The 22,535-nt window shown below is 40.2% G+C and overlaps 1 protein-coding gene across 6 annotated transcripts in view; it reads left to right on the top strand.

Moving 5' to 3' along the window:
- ttk (zinc finger and BTB domain-containing protein ttk) overlaps nucleotides 1–22,535 on the top strand; it is a 126,638-nt gene that overhangs the window by 91,568 nt on the left and 12,535 nt on the right. For 3 of the 6 annotated variants that reach the window (XM_089594467.1, XM_089594462.1, XM_089594453.1), the window contains exons 2-5: nucleotides 13,275–13,799; nucleotides 14,076–14,383; nucleotides 14,515–14,900; nucleotides 15,219–15,278. In XM_089594467.1, the coding sequence (XP_089450593.1) occupies nucleotides 13,578–13,799; nucleotides 14,076–14,383; nucleotides 14,515–14,900; nucleotides 15,219–15,278 (976 nt within the window). In that variant the 5' untranslated portion in view covers nucleotides 13,275–13,577. Of the gene's footprint in view, nucleotides 1–6,819; nucleotides 6,922–13,274; nucleotides 13,800–14,075; nucleotides 14,384–14,514; nucleotides 14,901–15,218; nucleotides 15,279–19,744; nucleotides 21,127–22,535 lie in introns of those variants that run through there. The other 3 variants (XM_089594457.1, XM_089594478.1, XM_089594473.1) reach the window with 3 other exon arrangements.

The following is a 22,535-nucleotide window of genomic DNA, read 5'->3' as shown; positions in this document are numbered from 1 at the left end:
GGGGAGGATAAAGGAGAGTGGGAGGCCGCAGGGACGACGTGAATGAGTTTTCACTCCGTGGCCCCCTTTCACCCCCCACCCCCCACCTCCGTCTTGATTTTCTCTCCATTCGAGCGAGCGTATATTATATATACTCAAATAGAACGGAATCGAAAAGTTTGTTTTGACGCCCACGGGGCCTTTGAACCGCAAATAGAAAAATATTTGTTCCGAAACATCGGCGCGATGAATCGACGAAAAGAAACCCGTGACTTTGGAAATTTCCATAACTACGAGCTACCCCTCATTATTGGCAATTAAAATTATTTCCTTTCCTATATAAACTATACTCGATAGCAAATCGATAGAAAAAGTGTACGTGAATGCTATTGTCGTGCGTAAGTGAATAAGCCATATGCCAGTGTGTGATTCACGCAACGCCTCCCTCTGACACGATGATACCCTTTCTCTTGTATATTAAACCGTGTGTTTATGCTGTATCGCTTGTGGCAAAATGTCATTCATCGAATGCCTTTTGTAGCGAAGCCCTATACTTTTGTAAATGACCACTGGGTGCGGTGTGTTTGTAAATATTGTAGCTCGAACGCGCTAAGCCCCTCGCATGTGTACACACCCCTCTCGGTGATTGCGAGCCCTTTTCTATACGATTGTTTTCACGCGTGGAGCTTACACACATACTTACTACTCACGAATCAAAGGTACGAAATTCCTCGAATCGTTTTCCAAACTCAAAAGGACACTGGGGGGAAAATTTATACTTTGTGGGTACATAGAGGGCGAAATGTTTAAAAGCTCAACAGTGCAGGAGATAAGTTGTGTGTTACCTACTTACGTCTAAAAGTGCCATTCCCAGTCAATCAGACGTGAAAAGAATTGAGCTTTTTGAAAACATAAGTAAATGTGTAAATATATATAATATATACCAGGCTATATCCTCGGATGACGAGCATCTCAGCAAGAGTCTCAAGTCGAGTCATTCCGATAACGCCCCTTGTGTGTTGTTGGGCAATACAGCTTCGCATTGGAAATTATTCGATGTGTATTGCGTTACTCTGGTTCTTTTTTTTTTTTTTTTTTTTTTTTTTTAAATCCCTCTTTGTAATTTATTGCTCATGAATGGTGGTGTAATGTTACATGTACATACGCTATGTGGAATGACATATTAAATCAAGTGGAATAGTTTGGCTTTGGGATTCCCTTCGTGTGTGTTGTGTGGCATAATGCTACGCTACATCTGTGTAGCACATACAACGTGGAAGGGAGAGAGAAAGACGCCTGCAACGCGCAGCAGCATACACCACGTGCACGAGTGTACGACGAGTGAACAGCTTTTGCGGGGCGTGTGCGAGAGATCGACTTTTCATGCGTATTATGTGTATTTTTTTTTTTTACTCTCGTTTTACATGGTGAGATCTTTTAAAAAGAGAAGACAGATAAGCTAGTTTTTCAAAGTCAATGAAAAATAATGCCTCTTCGAGTACCTCCCATTTTTTCTTCTTACGACTAAACAACAGATTTTATTTTCAAAGATTCCGTCACTTGCTTCGACCAAACTTGCGATGTAATTTGAAGTTGTTTTTTTCTAAAACTGTTAAAAATTAAATTTTCAACATAAATCTATGTGATTTTTATTTTGTCCATTTCGTCCACGTGTATGATATTCCGAACAAAATTCAAATATAGAAATAAAAAGTGTCGTCGGTTGTTTCGAATGAAAAAATGTCTTTATCTCTCGAAAATTAACTTTTCTTTCAAAGTTACCGATGCCCAATCAATCGGAGGCTCGTAAAATCACACATGAGCAACAACCATACGTGGATTAGGAGCATTGTATTATACAGCAGCCTGACCGACATTATGAAATACGTGCAAGTCAGATGTTGTGATGTATACGCGTTACATAAAGTGTTTGATAAAGCGAATAAGTCTTAGTATAAGTATCCTCTTTCAAAGACAGAGCTTTTATGTTGTACAGGCGCCTAGTTTTTTTTTTACCGAGCAGGTAAACTTTGCGTACATCACCCACGCGTAGTAATAGCGTGATGATTTCCCACGCTCCTCTACCCCTTACTCAATATTTATACATACTTTATATCGATTAACCGCAAATATATTTAAAAAAATCATCCGTAACGTACGTTTACGGCTGTTAGCGTACAAAAAGCTTCAGTTTCATTTTCTTCAGACCGGCATATGTTTTATGACTGAATTGCTTCAAGTAATAAGTAATGCCAGAACCACTTATCGCGTATACGAGTCGTTGCAAAATTTCAAGTGCCTATACGTATGCATGATTTGTATATCGCACAAACTCGGTTTTTTTTAACGCAAAGGACTTTCCGCAAAAGCATACTGGAGATAAAAGTCCGGGGAAGTCCTGGGGTCAAAGTGTTGACGCGTCTTCCCTTCTTGAATTCGGTCTCTACAGCATCTACGCAAACTTAAAGCTGAAGTGCATGCGTTTATCGCACGGGACGACAAGAGCTGCTCTCGAGTTCCATTATTATTATTATTATTATTATTATTATTATTATTATTATTATTTTTATCATCATTATCGCGTAAGATTGGCTGCACATGCTTTCCTCGCGGAGATGCGGATTGTAGTCAAGGCCGCTCTACACACTCTGATAAGATGTCGAGCTACATATCGCTGCCCAATGGCATCAATCTATGGAGTTTTGGTTCGTTTTTGTACCAAATTTCTCATACAGATATTTTTTACTCCCCATCTTACGCGCATTGTACCCGCAAAAACGGGTCATTCATCGCCACTATTGGCCGTCATCGATCTTCATTGCAAATGTTACTAGGGCACAAACAGCGCGATAAATTTCTCCGTATGATCCGTGGAAGGAAATTGAAAGAATCATCGGATCGAGGTCACGTAATATTTATCTCTTGGTTTTCGTTAAAAATATTTCAGGTAAATTTAATACGTTTTGGTACAGAAGTGTGTAGCCCTTGTATCGAAGAATTTCCTTCACGTTAAAATTGTCAATAACTTTGATGTACAAATTTAAAAAATCTTAAAATAATTGCCATACAAAAAAATTGCATTAAGGAGGCTTGGGCGATTTTGAATTAAATGTTGGCTAGGTCTGAAATTCAGAGATTATATAGATAAAGTTTGCTAGATTTTTTTAGGAAAATAAAATAGGTAGGTCAACACATTTATTTTCAAGAAAATCGCTTGTGAAAATTCGTCGTTTTAACACGCAACCTTACGGAACCCGAAATTCAATAGACTACCGTACCGCAATAAAAAGCTGTGGGCCCACACATTAAATTGGTACATGTACTTGAAAGTATAAAGAATCTATTATTTAAAAAAAAGAATAGGATCAACACGTTAAATTTTGAGAAAATAGCGAGGAAAACATCGAACATGAGAATTGTTTTGTTCAGATACTGTAAGTGCGCATGTGCTGTACATTCATAAACATACAAGCATGAAAATTTAAGTCTAACACAAGTATAGGTATATAATAGCAGATGAGAGCAAGAGAGTACAGTGTTGTCAGCTTTATCGTGGCAGGGCCGTCGTCTTTACACAAGGTACCTCGGGAAAACTAATAAATTTTTTAATATCGATTTTCCCAATGACTTTTCCGCGTATTATTGCTATTTTGTTCACACATGTGTATAATCAAAATGATTATAAAAAAAATATTCCAAAGAATCATTTGTATGACAAGTACCCCACAGGGGCCCTTCAATAGATACGACACCAAACGCCCAAGCCTCCTTAATATTAATTTCCATTCTGTTACGCTTTATTGATGGGCTTCATCATATATTATTCATGTTTCGATAATCAAACTATACTTGAGATTTATTTCAAGAGATCATACCCATGTCGGTGTAATATTTGTGTAAAAAAAAGTTGGTGAAAAAAAAAAAGATAATTACCGCATTGTGTTCTGTATAAATAAATTTGTAAATAAGTAAATATGAAGTTCTTTAAAAGACACTCATCCGAATGACAGAGCCACGTGTCCCGACACTTGAATATTATTATACCACAGCATCTCCACCGGAAAATCAACGCCACGTAATACTTGATCTCCATATCATAAAAAAACCTACAACACGAGTCATACAAGCGCACGCACAACCAAGAGACACGGAGCTTTAATCAAAAAAGCACTACCGTACGGATAGCCAAAAAACAGCCCATACTCCCACGCGAGTAGTTTCTTGATGTGGTAAAACGCGACGATCCCCCTTTTTCTCCTTCTCGCAGCTTTTACCCGATGTAGCGACCACCACCACCACGTCCTCCTCTTCGCCCACAATTTTTTTCCTTCCTCCCATGTTGGTACACGTACCCGCGCGCGAGTATATATACGCTTTCGTCATCGTCGCCCGAGGATATAACAGTCGGTCGAGGCTAAACTAGAGAGAGAGAGAGAAAGAGATACGTATACATGTACAAAAGACTCGCCTATTGTGGCGCTGTACGTGATGCCTGCCCTCGCCTTCTCTTTTCCTTGGGAACGAGGAATTCTCTCTCCTTTTTTATTTCCACCGTGACTCCGTAGGTATACGAGTGTACAATAGGCACATGGCTTCAGGTATACAATATATACTTGGGGCTTTGAGTTCGCCTTTTCTTTTTTTTCCTTCTTCCTTTTCGTCCTGTTATACCCGCAGGGCTGTTTGGAAGTGTATACACTTGACACACTCTGTGTTCGGTTGTACGTATATTATATACACAGCTCCACGGGGGCTACAGGTGGACACGCGGTAGCTGTATATGATGATTATTATCATTCGTAGGGTGTGTCGATTAGTAACGCGACAAGTGCGTGGAAGGTGCCTTTTTTTTTTGTTCCACGTTGCGGCTGTGCGCTCATTGTCTATGTGGTTACAGGTGCCTGCTCGACGGGGTCACGCTATCTTTCGGAGGTTGACTTTATTTGTTTTTCTCCCTCCTGCGTCACAGAGCACCCGATTGCCTTATTGCCCCATTACAACGCGATCGCTTTGGTTCATCACTGTGACGTACGTGGAAAATAAATACATCCCGGGGCGATATGGTCGCGAAAGCTTGAAATTTCCCCAACGTTATCTCATTGCAGGAGCTTTATTGGCTTCACGTGCGAGCGATGCGTCCGTAAATTTTACTCGTTATTGCCATGCGTCCATCTCCCGCAATCTCACCTCCCTTTCAAGTACTTTTTTTTTCCAACCACGGAGCCTCTGGGCACGAGAGAGAGAGAGAGAGAGAGAGCACGTACACGTACACGGAACGCGTTGCATGTGCTCCATACGCAGGGTAAATTCCTTATGGGATGGTCAGCCCGGAACGTGCTCGGAAACTACAAGAGCCCGGGCTTTTCCTCTCTTGCTTCGACTTGTCGTGTACACACATACACATTAGGGACATTCCGATGGAGTACGTACAAAGCGCACATTGGTGTACCTAAATACACTCGCTGACTTTTAATACCTACCGTGCTTTGATGGTACAAAACGCGTCGTTTCTCCTTATGCGTGTATGGGATTAGACTCGTTTGTTTGGTGATATGATTATGTACATCATAACCGTCAAATGATTGTCTCGAGGAACTTTTCGTTCATCTCCAGCTGATGTTTGTGTCGAATCGAATGAAACGAAATAAATAAGTATGCGAGTGACAGTCGATGACGATAACTATCTACGGTTGAATTCCTCCAGTATGGATGAGTGACGACGAACACATCCGTGCATTTTTTTTTTTTTTCCAATTTATACTTGGACGTTATACCTATACGAAAAAAATAAAAAGGATGTAGATGTATGTTTTTTTGTTTCAATGGTAAAGGTACGGTGCATTGGCTCTTATTCTCATTACCACGCAGAGCTGAGGCATGTAGAAAAGAGTTACAAAAAACAGAATCCGCTACACGACGCGAAAAGGGGAGTGGTGGAGGCGATATTTGTTAAAAAACATTTTGTAATTTTCGCTCCCCGGAAAGGAGACTTGTTACTTACAAACCGAGAGAGGGAGAGAAAAAAGGCAGAGAAGGAGGAAGAAGCTGCCGATGACGACACGGTGCAGTGGTTGGGAGAAGGAGGAAATCTCTCGCTGCGTCTTTCCTGTCCCCCGCAGAGAGAAAGAGAGAGAGTCGTTGGTTCCGCGAGGGTATTAATTTGTTGTACTCGCGCGTTGCATTGAGGCTCGATAATCGCTCCGCTCGATCTCGATGGAGCGCGGAAACAAAAGAGACCTGCGAGCGCCCCCGTGTAGTAAAAATCGGTAACTTGGAAAAAAAGTCCCTTATTTCAAGATCACCGTCAATTCAACGCTTTCGTCCGTACGTTTGGCGCAATCGATGATCGATAATCGTGAGACTCTGGTTTTACTGTCTTACGCAGTGAAAGCTCTCGGAAATGAAAAAAAAAAAAAGGGAGACAAGCCCGTGGTGCGCCCAAAAAATAAACTCGGCGTCGGCCTGTACATTTACACAACGACAACTTGTGTAAAATTGTAAAATTAACTGTAAAATTGTATGTAACCGATACGTTTTAAGGGTCCAGGGAGTCATATTAGTCTGCAAAGACGCTCGCGTGCAACTGACACTCTATGAGTATATAATATGTACCTGTGGATATGTTGGGTCGAGAGAGAAAAAACACACCTGTGCGTGTGATTCACGTTCCAATTCGAGCCGTTTGAGGGAGTCTCTCGCGGCTGTTGGCTCTCTCTCTCTCTCTCTCTCTCTCTCTCTCTCTTTCTCCCCCTCTTCTGGTACGCCTCCCTACTCGACTCGCTTTGATAATATATAATAGCCGCTTAGAGGCGTCAGCGACAGATACGGTGAGAACGAGCGACTTTGACGTGATTAGTTTTCTGTACGTGAGGGAGTTCGTTTGAAACAGAAACCGGCTATTAGTTGGCTAATTTTGGACTCCGTTATCGTGGACATACAGAGGTATACTATACAAGTTTGTATCGTTGATCTATTTCTTTAAAACAATAAGAAAATAAGTATGAAGAATAGAAAAAAAAAAGCTCTCTCGTGCAACAATAAACTTTATGTTAACCCCTAGAAACATCATTGTCATATTAAGCATATAGTACCGTTACGAAAGCGAGACAACCATACGTAGATGTACTTGAGTAAGCAACAACTCTGTGTGCATGTTGGGGTGTTGTATGTATTTTATGCAAAGTATACGAATTTGGACATTCCAAAGAATCTTCGCTTTGTTTCGTTATATCAATCATTTATTCATACCTTGGTAGTCTTCCTCCCATCATATCACCATTGCATCTACTTATATACACGTAATCGCGATAATTTTACGCTCAACTCGTGATACATTATTCGAGAGAAGTAAAGCAAGTACGGGAAGCAAAAGAGATGGGGAAAAAATGAAAAAGAAGGATAAGACGATAATGACGTATATAAATTAATAAACCGAGAGAGACTCGAAATGAGCACTTATATCATTAAATTTAGTCCACTATGTATGTATATTTTATACTGATAATTACACATATATATGCTTATGTGGGTATCCATGTAAATTTTTCTATCGCTTGTTTGCGTGTAAATTACTCTACATTATGCTCTACCTATGCGTGTGTCACCGTAAACTTGGCTTTGCTCCACTTTTTTGTTGCGACATCTTTCGGCCCTTATTATTTTTTTCTTTTTCATTTGTTCTGTTCAACCGAATGAAACCGAGGGGGAAAGTCCGAAACGTCGACGGTGCACTTTATTTTTATGTACCAAAGCCACGAAAAACTTTTCCAGTGACGACTAACGTAAACGTCGAAGTGCCCATTTAATTTACGTAAAATTGTTAAAGCATATAAATCGGTAACGAGATTTATATAAACGAAAATTCATAACACCGGCTGTGTCACTTCGACATCTCTACATTCTGATATGTCGAAACAACGTTGATCGTAGCTGAAAGGTCGAGCTTGGAAACTCACCACCCCCGTGCATTGCTTAATAACATTTTAACTAATAGTTCACGAAAAGACTTTTGAGTTCGTGGTGACTGAAGCCTCTACACGCGCACCACCACTTAGGCACGTAATATACTTAAAAATAATACATACGACGAAAGGGAAAGCTGAAAACGCGTATTACTGCAATACCTCGTCTTATCGTGAGGATTGTAACTGCTAATGGGGCTGAAACGGCCTTTGAGCGGGACTAAACTCTTATCAGCCACGATTCTCGATTTTGAAAGCGGATAGTTACCCCAGGGTATACTCGTAGAGGACACTGACGGCGTATATTCGCTTTTTCTTTTCGGTAGTTAGCGCTGCGCACTCGAAGGAGTAAGTACTCTCTTACATTTCCATCGACATCAGTGCTGTATAACGGACGTCCAGTGTTGACCGCGTTTCATCAGGCATCTGTAAGTAACTCGACGTATTGTTTCTTTTTTTTTTTTTTTTTTTCCTCAACAAAAGTTTTTGTTTCGTGTACCTTATCCGCATATCTTCCTTAACAATAAAATAAATACCTAACATTAGCTTCTGTTCGATACTGCATTTTATAAACTAAAAAGACGAGTCGTGTTCCTTTTTTTAAAAAATCTTCAGTCATTTTATCCGCGGAGCGGACTATATACGCATGAAACTGACGTATAAAGTAAATAACGAAAAGTTGGAGAAGATACTAAGGACAGAAAATACAAAAGAATCAGCGACTTCTTTTCTAAAAAAAAAAAAAAAAAAAAAAAAAGTAACTATAACTCGCGGTATTTGAGCCACGAGTTCCATCCTTCAATCGGTTCGATGTCAAAGATGAATCTTTGTTGGAAAAGCGCGAATATTATTCACCTTGGAATGCAATGCATTGCCAGAGCGAGCACATGGCGGGCATACCTTCACCACAATATATATGTATAACGATGACGTGAAACACGTCGACGTGTCTACCAACTGTGTTTACCTTCCGCTTCTTCTCCCGCTCTTTTTCTTCGTCTTCTTCTTCTTCTTCTTCAAGAATAGGTACTCGCTATATATATTTGTATACTTGATGTTTGAGTGTAACACGCGGTTTAATGCCCGTCCGTTCGATTATTACATTACGATGGAAAATAAGACCACGTAACTATCGACGTGTTTTATTTTTTTCTTCTTCACGCTTATGTACATCATGAACATTACGATGAATCTTTACAATCAAATAAATCGCCGTACTCAATCGCCAAAACGGTTTTTTTTTTTTTTTAAATCATAGTGTATTCATCCCCCACACCATAATGTATACCTACACTTGTACAGTAGTGTACAGTGTAAAAATGGTTGCTTGCTTGAAACACGTAGGGTGCGAAAGTAGCGAGTTCCTAAAGAAAATATCTTTCGTCGTAGTATATTCCAAGCAGCATAAAAATATCTAATCACCCTACTGTCGAAAAAAAAAGCTCGTCAAAACTCCCTTAGACTGTACAGAAAATAAGATGGGGGGTGAGTAAAGGTTGAAAAACCCCCGCGAAGAGGGTGTTGGGTCGCGTTGACCTTTGCAGCGTTGCGACACGCCTCAATTCACTCGCGATAGAGTGCAACGGCCTCCTCTGGGGTAGGTATATCATAGCTTCGGTCTGTATGCAAATCCCCTCGAGGCTGATACGACGACCGTCGCTCTTGGGTTCGTTGAGCCGGGCTACGGCTATAGACCTACTCTCTCACTCTCTCTCTGTCTGTGTCATCGTGCCCTATCGCTCTTACATGCTACATATACCTACCGCATCAGCAAGTAAGAGACTCTCGTGTGGTCGCGTCGTGCCTAAAATACTGTATAGGGGTTGGTTTTAAGGGCACGTTGCATGTGTCTTTGGTTCTGCGTACGTGCAGACTTTTTTTCTTCTTTCGCTCGTGTATGCATGACACTATACGTATATGCATTGGTTTTCATATCAGTAACGTGCCGAAGAGCGTTTAGTTAGTAAAAAAAAAAAAAAAAATTGGGTTTGGTTCCTACCGGTATAGGGCACTTGCTCTTTCGACAATTGGACCTACGAGCGTCGGGCAGGACAATGCTCCGACTGGAGCAAAAGTAATTTTCACACGTTCTCAAAAACCATCTCAACTACTGTATCTACAGTCCACAGGTATAACTATACAGAGGAAAACGACCGACAGATCTCCCGCGTCCCACTTGCCCGCGTCCGGCAAAACGAGTCTTCGAGAGCTCCGTGAAAATTGACTCGCTGCTTCATTATAATGTATAAGGGTGGAGAGTTTTTTTTCCCGTATAGGCGGTATTACTTAGGAAACCCCTTGTATATACGTACATGCTTTGTGCTTTATGCATAGTATCGATCGGTATGTGTAGGGGAAGAAAAACGCGTGGGTTTTCACGGATTCAGTCAGTGTAAAGAGGAATATCGATTCGAAGGACACGGCACCCTCTGAAAATTTCTGGCTCTCACCGAGGGATGAAAAGATAAGAAAAAAAAAAAATGCGTTTGATGGGGTGGGGAAAAAAAAAACAAAAGTGACGATTTCTCTACGGCCTCTCTTGAGATATTTTTTTCTTTCCCTGTACTGTGTTACTCTTTGCTGTATAGTTCGAAATATTCATGTATGACGATCATCGGCAGGCAATGCTCGGAATGTATTTCGAGGAACGAATTTCATCGAGCGGAGAAACAAAGAAAATTATTTCGGTGGTTGTTGTTGTTTGTGCGTTTCAGTAATTGGTCCCTCCGATAACGAAGCTATTCCGAAAGTTTAATTTCTCAAAAGTGTATTTTAATGATGCGACGCAGTAGGCGCTGAAACATTTACGACGACTACTTCGATTTCAAGCATTTTACTGGAATCTACACACAATGGTTCATTAGTATCTTGCATGTACCAGCTTGAACGTTTCTTCGTAGACACGTTACGATAAAATTTTCTTTTTTTCTTTGTGCCCAAGCTACGTCTCTATTATTAAATTACCTTTACGAAAATTTTTTAATTTCTTCATCCTGCACGGGACTCTCTTTATTTCTATTGTGGCGTGTACATTAGCAGCGACGATCAGCACCTACAGCCCCGATATCCATAACGGCATTCGAGCTATACGTCATCGGGAGAAAAGCAAAGTAGCCGCGCATCCTCGTCTGGAGTGCGCCCAAACAACGAAACCTCCACACACACGGCGAAAGACTCGCGACAAAACGGTATATACACGGCGCTTTCCTCCTCCCGAGTATCAACAGCCATAAAGAAATACACCAGCAGCAGTGCTCGCACGCGGCAGCCTTTCTCCACTTTCGCGGAGTTCAGCGGCTGCCTCTTCTCCCCTTTCGCGGGCACACCATCCGTTATACCGTTGCAGGTCGTTTGCAAAGGAAGAAGAAGAAAAGGGGAGGCCGACGATGGTGGTGGTTGTGGTGGTGGTGGTTCCCGTTACGAAATTTCTTCCGCGAGTTGTTGCAACGGCAGCTAGTTTTCCTAGCCACCTCTTTTTCCCCTCCTTGCCCTTGTTTTTCACGGCGATTCCACTAAATTGTTCATCAAGCTCTCTCCCCCTCAGTTGCCCCGCTCCGTTGCATTCGATTATTATTCCCTGAGTCGCCGTCGCGTTTGATACTGGCTTGTTGCAGTGGGTGCCATTTCATATTCCATCGCCACGAAACGCAATCGAGTCACCTGCCTCGCGAGATCGAACGCACTCGAAATCGAAAGCTCCGCAAGCTCCGATAAGTCGCACTTCCTCCTCTTCTGTCGGTGTGTATAGCAGTGCATTCCTTCTCTCTCATTGAGTTATACCGTTGGCGGAGAAAGAAGGCAGGATGGGGGGGGGGATGGGTGGCACCGTTACCCGACACGATTACCCCGAGAAGAGCGCGTCGATCTCCTTCGCGTGTAACACCTTCTCACTAAACTCGCCGAGTGTGACGTAATCCTGTTGCCAGGGACTCCTCTCTCACCCATACACCTTCTACCGGACAAACATCAGCTCATTACCTATCGGGATCGCTGATATACATATAAGCCGCTGCTTCTGTCAAGTACGTCTGCACTAGCTTTTATGGAATAGTTGTGACAAACGAGTATTCAAGTTTAAACCTTATGACGACAATTATATTTTATATAAAATTATCGAAACTCTACATCATTGTTTGAGGTATATACTCGTAGTAAAATGCATTGTTGAATCGTTTGCGCGATGATTATAATGATACATGTAAAATAGCTTAAAGAGAGTGACACGTGCTCGGTGATAACGACAGTTCACATATAAGGTTGTAATCAATAGCGGGAATTGATCTACACATAATCAACGATTTTCTTTGTTATTGTGGTGACATCATCGCGGTGATTGCTGTTTGAGTTTTTTTTTTTTTTTTTTTTTTTTTTTTTTTTTTTTTTTTTTTTTTTTCACCTAACATCCGCTGTGTGTCTATACGTATAAAATTAATTATGAATCGAAATATTACCATGCACAATCTGTACTTGCTATGATTGACACAACATACGTCTAAATCATTGCTTAGATAGTTCAAATCGTATGAATTTTCGAGCACCTATGATCAGCAGCTACCAAAATTAATGTGACCACTAGAGTTGAGTGTCTTTTAGACCAATTACAAACATCTACACCTACCCCTCCCTCGATAACATTACGAGTCGGAGGTCTGCCGAACCCTCCTCCCCCTCTCCCTCGTAATGTAAAGATTGAGACATTCCTGGGTCTTTGGTGCACACAGATTCGAGTTATGTATACTCGCCTGGTTGAGAAAGAAAGAGAAAAAAAAAGTTAACACTAAATTGCCATATTATACACACAGAGACCGGAATCCTGAGCGACATCGCACGACGCTGCGTGCTCGTACGTATGTTTATGCAGGAGTCTGTAAAAAATGTGATTTGAAAAGAGGTGGAGTATTTCCCTAGCTATACACCTGAATGTCCCCCATTTTAATTGCAAAATATATACTAGTTCCGTTCACTTGGTTGTCATGAAAGTGTTACGTGGGAGGAAAGTTGCAAGCTCTCGAAAAGCTCTACCGATTACCCCGGGGCGTTTCAATATTTTATGTTTCGGAGATTCCTACGTACGTGCACACAATGAAAACATCGAGGAGGATGAGCCTTACTTATTTCTCCGCTTGAGTCGCTTTAGCTCCTCTTCTTTCGGCAAGGTTCTTCCACGTGCCGACACGTTGGCCAGTTTTCCGAGCTGTCTCAGCGCTAATCTCTTACCAATGTTTCATTCCAACATACCACTTTCTAGCATTACTCTGTTTTTTTTTTCTTCTTCTAAATGCCAATTGATATTTTCGACAATGTACTAACAGTAGTATCGATTTTTTGTTTCAGATCATTCAATCAAGTCAGATCGTGATAGGAGCAATCATCTGTTGACAATAGCTAAACACGCGAAAGTGGAGACCTTAGGAGCAAAAGAGGCAGTAAAGCTCGAAAACAGCCAAATAAAAAAAACGCAATAGTGATAATAAGAGATAAGAGGGGGTGAAGAAGAAGAAGAAGAAGAAGAAGAAGAAGAAGAAGAAGAAGAAGAAGAAGAAGAAGAAGAAAAAAGAGCGTAGAAAGGTGAGAAGGAGGAGTAGCAAAGTGGATAGATCCGAGAGTAACAAGATCAGAGACGCGAAATCGGGTCCCATGTTAGCGGACATAAACGGCAACCTGGCGGATCTGAGAAGCGAAGCTGCGATGGCGTCGCAGAGGTTCTGCCTACGCTGGAATAACCACCAGAGCAACCTGCTCTCCGTATTCGACCAGTTGCTCCACGACGAGGCCTTCGTCGACGTCACGCTCGCCGTCGAGGGACAACTGCTCAAGGCCCACAAGATGGTGCTCTCGGCCTGCAGTCCCTACTTTCAGGTGAGACACCACGCCCTCTTTCTTCCTTTCCATCGTACATACCTACACTCCACCCCTTGTTGTCCATTTTTCGAGCCCCTCCGCTTCGATCGGAGGGAGACTCTCGCGATACGAGGAACAGCAAACGCATACGGCTGGATCCACATTGGATTGCACTCCAGAGTGGCAATCGACCAATACTAAGCTTGCCGTACAAAGCATCATGTAACACGTACCCACCCACGTGTACAACTGCCCGCGGTTAAACCAAATGTAAAACCCTTGGTTGTTTTTTAGGCGTTGTTCACCAATCACCCGGACAAGCACCCGATCGTCATACTGAAAGACGTGCCGTACGCGGACATGCGCAGCCTTTTGGACTTTATGTACCGTGGCGAGGTGAGCGTCGACCAGGAACGATTGACCGCTTTTCTCCGCGTCGCCGAGTCCCTGCGCATCAAGGGCCTCACCGAGGTCAACGAGGACAAGTGCGACCTGCCTAGCATCACCTCGTCCCTCCTCGCCAATCAGAACAGCGGACCGCTACCGCCGCCCAATCTACACCGCATCAACCAGCTCGGGCAGCACCAATTGCCCCAAAAGAGGTGCGGATACGTGCACACCGTGCCGTTGTTTTTTTTTTTTTTTTTTTTTTTTTTTTTCCTAAATAAATTAAATGGGTTTTTCCCCGTGTATCGGAGCCAATTAACCATCAGATTGTCATTCGGTATCGCAGGTACCACCACCAGATGTCGAGTCACCCGATGTTGGGCTCCGCGCTGTCGGCGCCAAAGCGAAAACGCGGTAGGCCACGCAAGCTCAGCGGCTCGTCCGACACGCCGATGGACACGAACTTGGGCCACGACCAGCAGTGCTCGGAACTGTTGCAGGGCTCGCCCGAGCTGATGGAGCTGAAAATGGGCCTGGACTTACAGAGCGAGGCGGCGCAGAACAGCAGCGCCGGGAGCTCGAGCGTGGGCTCGAACGCGAGCCACAACAATCAGAGCAGCGGCGCGGCCAAGAGGGACGCCGAGCCCATGGAGAACGGGACCGAGGCCACCGAGGCCATGCTCTTGAGGATCAAGGGCGAGCCGGAACCCACGCCTGGTACCTCGGCGCAAGGTCAGTGTCTTTGTTGGACGATGATGCTTTGTTTTATTCTACCATATTGCCATATGAAAATGAGTTGTTTTTTTTTTTTTTTGGGAGGGATTTTATCGTTGGAGGGAGAAGTAGAAACGAAACAAAATTCACTCACGTTGAAATATTTATTCAAGCACGCGTATACTCACGCACACAATCTTATCCCCTGATTCGGTGATTCTATATTGTTTTTTTTTTTTTCCAAATCAAGAGTAGACGAGTAGCGCATTTTGATGCACAAGTTAGTGGACGAATAAATATTTGAACGATGATGGATTTTGTTCTTTCTACTTCTAGCTAAAGACGAGTCATTCACGCGGCCGCTCAGTAGACAAGGGAGTGAAAGTTACAAGCAAGGTAAGACAGATACCTGCTAAACAACCTTGTCCTGCCTATATAAAATGACTCCACGCGGTTTTTAACGATCTCCTTTTTTTTGTGACCTGTTTTAACCAATAACAAGTTATCTCTTTTTTTTTCTTATCATTTATTCCTCTATCAGTGCATTTTGCTAATCATGCGTTCTACTGTACAGGGTAACATGTCTAAATGATTTTTTCTTCCTCACGAGTGTTACTTATACCTACTACATCGAGAGATCTTGTATCACGCATCGTTTGTCTCGACGACAGACTTTGAGTGGTTTTTTTTTTTTTACATTTTCCCTGAAACGTGGGATTATAAATTTTCGAGGGTACTTATTGAAAATTTAATTTATGCTCGATGGTGAGCGGCAGATATTGCCGCTCAACTGCCGCTATATGCGGGATCGTCTGAATCGTTGAACGACGATGACGGTTTTTCAAAATCTAGTCAACCAAAAAAAGTGCATGAAAAGTGGAAATAGATATTCGTGAGTAGTGCAAAACGAAAAAAATTTTCACAAGTGAATAAAAACTAGTGTTAAAAAAAAAAAAAAAAAAAAAAAAAATGAAAAACGATCGCGATAAAATGAAAACAACATTTTTGCGTGTTTTAAAAACAAAGTTGGAGTACCTTTGTCAGGAAAACGCTGCAAGCCTACTCCCTTTACATTGCATGGTGTGTGAAACAATATGGTCCTTCTATTTTTTTCTTTCCACTTATTAAAAAAAAAAAAGAAAAAAAAAATCCGCTGTGTCAAATTACTCGGCGGCTTCTACGAGATTTTTCGCTTAATGTCGTCTGTTAACTTACCTTTAGTTTTTAATTGATTGTTTTTTCTAACGTCGATCATGACTTATGCTTTTTTTTTGTTTTTTGGAATAAAAAATAATCACTTTAGACCTCTCTCTCTTTCTTTTACGTATTTTTTTTTCTTAATTTTTAAAAAACTGCAATTTTTATCTGAAGAGCAAGTTTTAGTGGACTTATGCAGTTGTAATAATCCACAAAAGTATAAAGAGAAAGAGGACTTGAAAGTGATGTTTGCTTAATTTACGAGATCGACGGATTATTAAAGCAGTCAAAAAAGGTCGAAGAAACGTCACACGCAAGTAATACAATAATTGGAATTAAAGAGAAATAACAATCACTACATTAAGTAATCACTAAATTCACATAGTGAAGTACCCCCTTGAATGCTGTAGCCTCCAAACATTCTACCTACCACCCGTATATCACACGGTATACATATATAATATTTTTTTTTTATGTGTACGTGAAAAACGTTTTTAAACAAACCAAATATATACCGCTAATATACGGCTATCTAATAATAAACACCCACGATACATGTATATGTATTCACTGCTCGGCCAATGCGTAGCACACCTCCGTATCATTAGCATCATTTATTTATTTATTATTTTACTTTATTTTCCAACCGGACCTTTCTCGACATATCGTTATGTATTTGTGTCACTTATACATTCATGCATCATACATACATTTATTCTTTGAGTTATACATCAATTTTATTTTTTTTTTCTCATTAATATTAATAATATTACGATGATGATGATGATGATGATGATTATTATTATTGTTATTATTGATTTACATGTACATTATTTTTATTTATTTCATTATCACACCCTCGCACAAAATGATGTATATTTATGTGTGTTGCCGAATAAGCATAATTAATTGTGTGAAATACACGAAATGCGCTTCGCTGCCATTGGCCAAACTGGTAAAAGGAGGGGGTGGAGCCAGCTATACGGTGTATAAATTTTTCAAAACGCTGGTTGTAATGATGCAATACGCGCGTCTGTGTGTGCACACCCGGTTGTGTGCGTGTGTGTGTTTACACACCAACTTGTTATTCTTTTTAAACAAACATATTTTTATTGCTAATCATGATCGCTATTTTTTTTAATGTTTAGCAACATTTTAAAATTTAATGACCGATCGACAGATAATGAAGGGGATGCGAAAATTTATCGGAAAAATGACAATGGGAGGCATGTGTTTTAATCTGTCTGTCTTTTTCTTACACCTGTGCACAACAGGCCTTTTTTTCGAATTATTATATCCGGTCATACCTTTACGATCTTGTATGTGTATTATACAGTGAGAAAAAAAAAGTTAAAATATCAAGTGCATTATCTTACATCATGTATATATGTACATTCATTTACGCATATATATATATTATCTATATATGTATTTTATATACACACTAGAATTATTTTCATATAAGATCGCAGTTTAAATAAACAATAAAATATGTAATCACCAAGTGAACGAAAAAAAAAAGAAAAAAAATGTCGTGAGTGCTCGAAGATCGAAAAATCGGTCAGTAAGATTATCTAGTGAAACACGTGTTATGCTGTTGTTATATATACTTTTTTCTCTTGTGCAGCAGGTGAGTTGAGAATTGAGTCAACTTTGAATTCTTATATTACCTTTGCGCGGGGAAGCGAAGGACTAGGGAGGCCAGCCGTTCTTTAAAAATATTGAGAAAAAAGACCGTCTTCTTTTTGTTAAAGATAAAAAGAATAATAGTTACTTGACAAATCGACGTTATTTATTTATTAATTTTTTTGCTAACTCAATCGACATAACGTCGATCGTCGTCTTGTGATGCGGTTTAATTTTACGGACGTTGGATGTAAATAGTAGAAAAAAAAGAATTGCATAATAAATGGTGGGGTTGACAAAAACCTTTTTTAAATTGTTTTACCATTGATTTTTAGCTCACCATTTTTTAATTTTGATTTATCTCGCGAGACTATTTGTATAGTTTTTTTGTTTCTTAAGTGTGACTGTGTGTGTCTCTCTGCACTTTTGCTTTAGCATACGTAGAAAATTTTTTCCTATTTATTTAATTTTCTTGACCCACGGTTTTTGCTGGATTGTTTTTTCAATACGCCGTAAACGTTCTAACGAAGCTGATGTACAAAAAAGCTTTTTGGTTGATGATTGTGAAATATCGCATTTAACCAACTAATATTCATTCAGTGGAGAATTTTACTTCGAAAAAAACCGACCTCTTTTCTGATATTACTCAGTCGGAGGAATGCTTTGTTTTCCATTTTGTTGTTTTGTTCCCGGAAATACTGTATCAGCGCCATTGACGCAACGATACGCAATAGCTACTAAAAAAAAAAAAAAAAATCCTCAACAAGTATTCAAAAACGAATTTCAATTCTCGACTTTCTTATGGTTATGATCAAGTCGTTTTTGTTCAAAAAGAAAAAAAAAATAAAATCGGTGAACTAATACTTGCGTGGCCTTGATTTAGGAAGTTGACGGGACAAAAAATTAGTTACTGCACTAAATGAAAATATAAAAAAAAATGGCTATTCAACATGAAAAAACTTGTAGGAATCAGGATATGTAATTTTTAATGCGAAAAAATGAGGCTGATAGTAAGGATGTAAAAGAAAGAGAGTAGAAAATAATGAAATAATATTATGTTAATTGTGCATCCACAGAGACACACACGCACACTTTAGATTGAGAGATAATCAGAATAGAAAAAATTATTAGCATTATTTCGTGGCGAGAGAAATATGTCAATCAAATATACCACGTTTTTATCAAAGAAAAAGTGTTAAATGCATACGTATTGAGGAAATCGGAAAGTAAAAACCAAAAATCTAATGACGACGATGACAATAATTGAGATAAGGAGAAAAAAAACACCAATGTGTTCAATTTTAAATGGAAATTAGAGAACAAAACGCGGCGTCTCTTGCTGGCTCTACCCTTCCTCTTGCTTCCCCCACAAAGAAGTAGTTTTATTTAATTTTTTTTCCAAATACATTTCTGTTTTTTCTTTAAACTTTTTTTTTTATTTTTTTTTTTATACATTGCAAATCTACAAACTTCACTATTTCTTTATTATTATACATCACGCATTTATGACGTTCCTCCACGACAGAAGCTATATTTCTCTATAACATGCATTTTTTTATGATGCTGTACTCGCACGTTTCGCACCAAACCGTATGATGTATATTTTCTGTTTATGAATATTTATCACCAATGATGTGTTTATGTGTGCGCACAGATTCACGCTTATACATAAACTAAGTATTGTTGTGAAGAAAAATTATGAGGTGTATAAAAACTTACGTATGATTAACAAAAATTTTTCTTGAATTAATTTTTCTCAACACTCGCGATACGTGGATAAAAATTCTAGTCTGCAGCATCATAAAATGCATTAAATTATATAGTCTTCTTCTTCTTCTTCTAAGGTGGTGTGACACTGGTAAATTATTTTTCTACAAAACACAATGCCGATTACCAATGAAATAAAATTTTAAAAAACCACCAGGGTCATGACCGTGAAAAGACAATGAAAAGGAGACGATGAACGTCACGGATGCGGGTGTCTGGAAAAAAGCAACCGCACTTCTAATCGAACACGAGACCATCTCTCTTCCTTGCAGATGGAGAGGACACGACATCAAGCTGTGGTGGTGGTGTAGGTGGTGGTGGTCAGTCGCCCAGCCCAGGCAACAACAGCCACATCCGCATCAACTTTGAAAAGTGCTTCCGCAAGGAGTACAACAACTCGATTCAGCAGCCACAGCAGCAGCAGCAACCAAAGCTGTCCGAGGACGAGGATCACCCGCACCAACATCATCACCATCATCAGCACTTGGACAACATTAAGCTACCAAAGCAGGAGAACCTAAGCAATGCCATGTTCAATCTGGTCGGAGGAGCCGAGTCCGAGCTCAGTCAGTCTGAGTTCGAGAGCGCGTACGGCAGCAAGTCGATCGGGGCCCAGTCTGGGCCCATAGGTGGCGGTAGTGGTGGCAGTGGCACCGAGGCTGAGGCACGCGAGGGCTCGGTCCGTGACTTTTGCGTTAAGGAAGGCGACGTCTACCGCTGCACCGTCTGCCATCGCACCTACACCCACATCAGCAACTTTTGCCGGCACTACGTAACCTCGCACAAGCCGAACGTTAAGTACTATCCCTGCCCGGTCTGTTACAAAGAGTTCACTCGCAAGGATAACATGGTCGCCCACGTTAAGATCATCCACAGTGGCATTAAGCAGCCCCACGTCAACAGCATGAGCAGCAGTGGTAGTACCGCCGGCACCGGTAGCAGCAACAACAACAATAACGGTGCCGGTAGCAGTAGTGCTGCGCAGGCTTTGCGGTAGAGGGCGCAGTGGTAGCGTTTGTTCGCCTTAATGTTCGACCTTAGACTGTGGTCTGATTAATAGCGCGAGATTATATTGTACCTATAGGGACGACGATGATGAGATCTGGTCGACTGTAATCATTGTTCTTTTTTCTTTCTTTCTTTTTTATCTTTTTTTTGTCTCTTCTGACAATACCCTTGCGGGAGATGGGTGAAGATGATTATTTATATATATAAGTGTATGAATATTACAACATACATGCGCTCTTGCAACGGACGATGCCAAAAATTATATACAAATGCGATGTGTTGAATTTTTTTCGCTCTATTGCTCGTTGCGTTCTTTTTTACCGTAAAGAACGCGTTCGGGGATGTTTTTCCCTCATTTTTTTTTTCTTCATTTACTTGTTATTACTTAAAATGTGTTTTCTCTTTTTAAGGCGGAGAACTGCGTGGTTCTTGGCGATAAATAATGAACTCTTTTTCAAGAATTACGATAAACGCAGTGCCAAGATGTAAAGAGGGAGAGAGATAGGGAGAAAGGGTGGATCGATGCAAAGATTTTGGTGCGCCCTTTTTCTTCTGCGTCTGCGTTTTCGCTTTTGGTTTTTGGAGTGAATTTCTATATTAATGGGCGAAGGGTGGTTCAATGTTTTTTTGGGATTTCTTGGTTTTTTTTTTTTTTTTTTTTTTTTTTGAACGGTGAGATGGGTAGACGATTGGACGGTTCGGCGGATTTTCAAAATGAGTACAAGTTTTTCGATATACACAAAGATTGTTTTGTGGATTTTTCGGGAGATTTCGCGTGTTCAAATGAAAGTCACACACTTGTGCTCTTATTTTTCGAAGATGAAAAATAAATAAAAATATATATGTGAATATATTTTTTTTATTTCATCGAAAAGACTTTATTGAAAATTGAAGTAAATATTTTCTAAGTGATTTTTGATGGTACAATAACTAAGAGTTTTCGACTATGACTAAAAATTACATTCATTTGCTCTACTGTCCAATTGTTTATGGCTTTATTTGATAATAATTAAGGAAACTAAATGATTAAATTAATGTTTAAAAAGTTACGTGTGGATAGCGTTTTCTAAATTTCACAAGTCAAACAAACACTTATATATTATATACCTACTTATATGCATATTGCGCGAGCTCTTGCGGTAGGGGGCCGCCTAGTGGCCATTGTAGAGATACTAAGATATTATAAGTCATTTGATATATAGTCTATAAAGTTATACGATGAATGTTGATGTTTTAAGAATTTTATCATTTTATTTAAAGAGCCGTTAGCGATATCGCGTGTATGGTTTTTTTAGCGTAAAGAAATCTAATGGTGTTTTCAATGCCAGAATGTGTGAAATGAAAAAGCATCAAGTTCACGCTCAGAAAACCTTGTTCGAAGGTTTCGATGTAGACGCAGAGAGAGAGAGAGAGAAGAGCAGAGCGCTCGACCTTTGGGATTTTTGGAAAACGTTTATCCACGAATAAAAGTGTTCTAACGATCGTACAAAATCAAAAGTATACGCGTATACTCGAGCTTACAAGAAAAGAAAAAAAAAAAAAAAAAAAAAGTGAATCAAACAGAGCAGCTAGTTTTTCACTCCAAACTCAGTGTAGAGCCATAAAATGATACTGACAAAGTCACGAGGAGGAAAATAAAGACGAAAGGGGAGGAAGTCATTCGAGAAAACTAGAAACTTGTATAGAATTTAAAAATCGGTCAATTAGTGTCATAGGAATCTTGGAGGTTCCTCGTATGTGAAACATAAAAGTGTAAAAACTACAGTGCCGAAAAAGTGTCATCATTCAGGGGACAAAAAGTAATAACCCTGAATAAAATAACGAGGCGTAGAGGGAGAAAAATCTTGAAACACAAGGAGAATCCACGAAAACGAACGCTTTTCCTCGATGAGCTCGCGTTTCCGTGATCAATGAAAAATTTCTCAAAGTGTCCTTAACGAACAAAAAAAAAAAAAAAAAAAACCGGCTACCCCGACCGTCTCGCAATACCAATTCTAGTCGACTTTAATCATCTCTTTGTGAAAAATTAGCAGAGAGCCCGCGAGGCGATTAAAA

This window comes from Copidosoma floridanum, unplaced genomic scaffold, assembly GCF_036245765.1.
Source record: "Copidosoma floridanum isolate Cflo_tuat_1 unplaced genomic scaffold, Cflo_Japanese_pri ptg000001l, whole genome shotgun sequence".
Taxonomy (NCBI): Eukaryota; Metazoa; Arthropoda; class Insecta; order Hymenoptera; family Encyrtidae; genus Copidosoma; species Copidosoma floridanum.
This window is presented reverse-complemented; position numbering and strand designations above follow the sequence as displayed.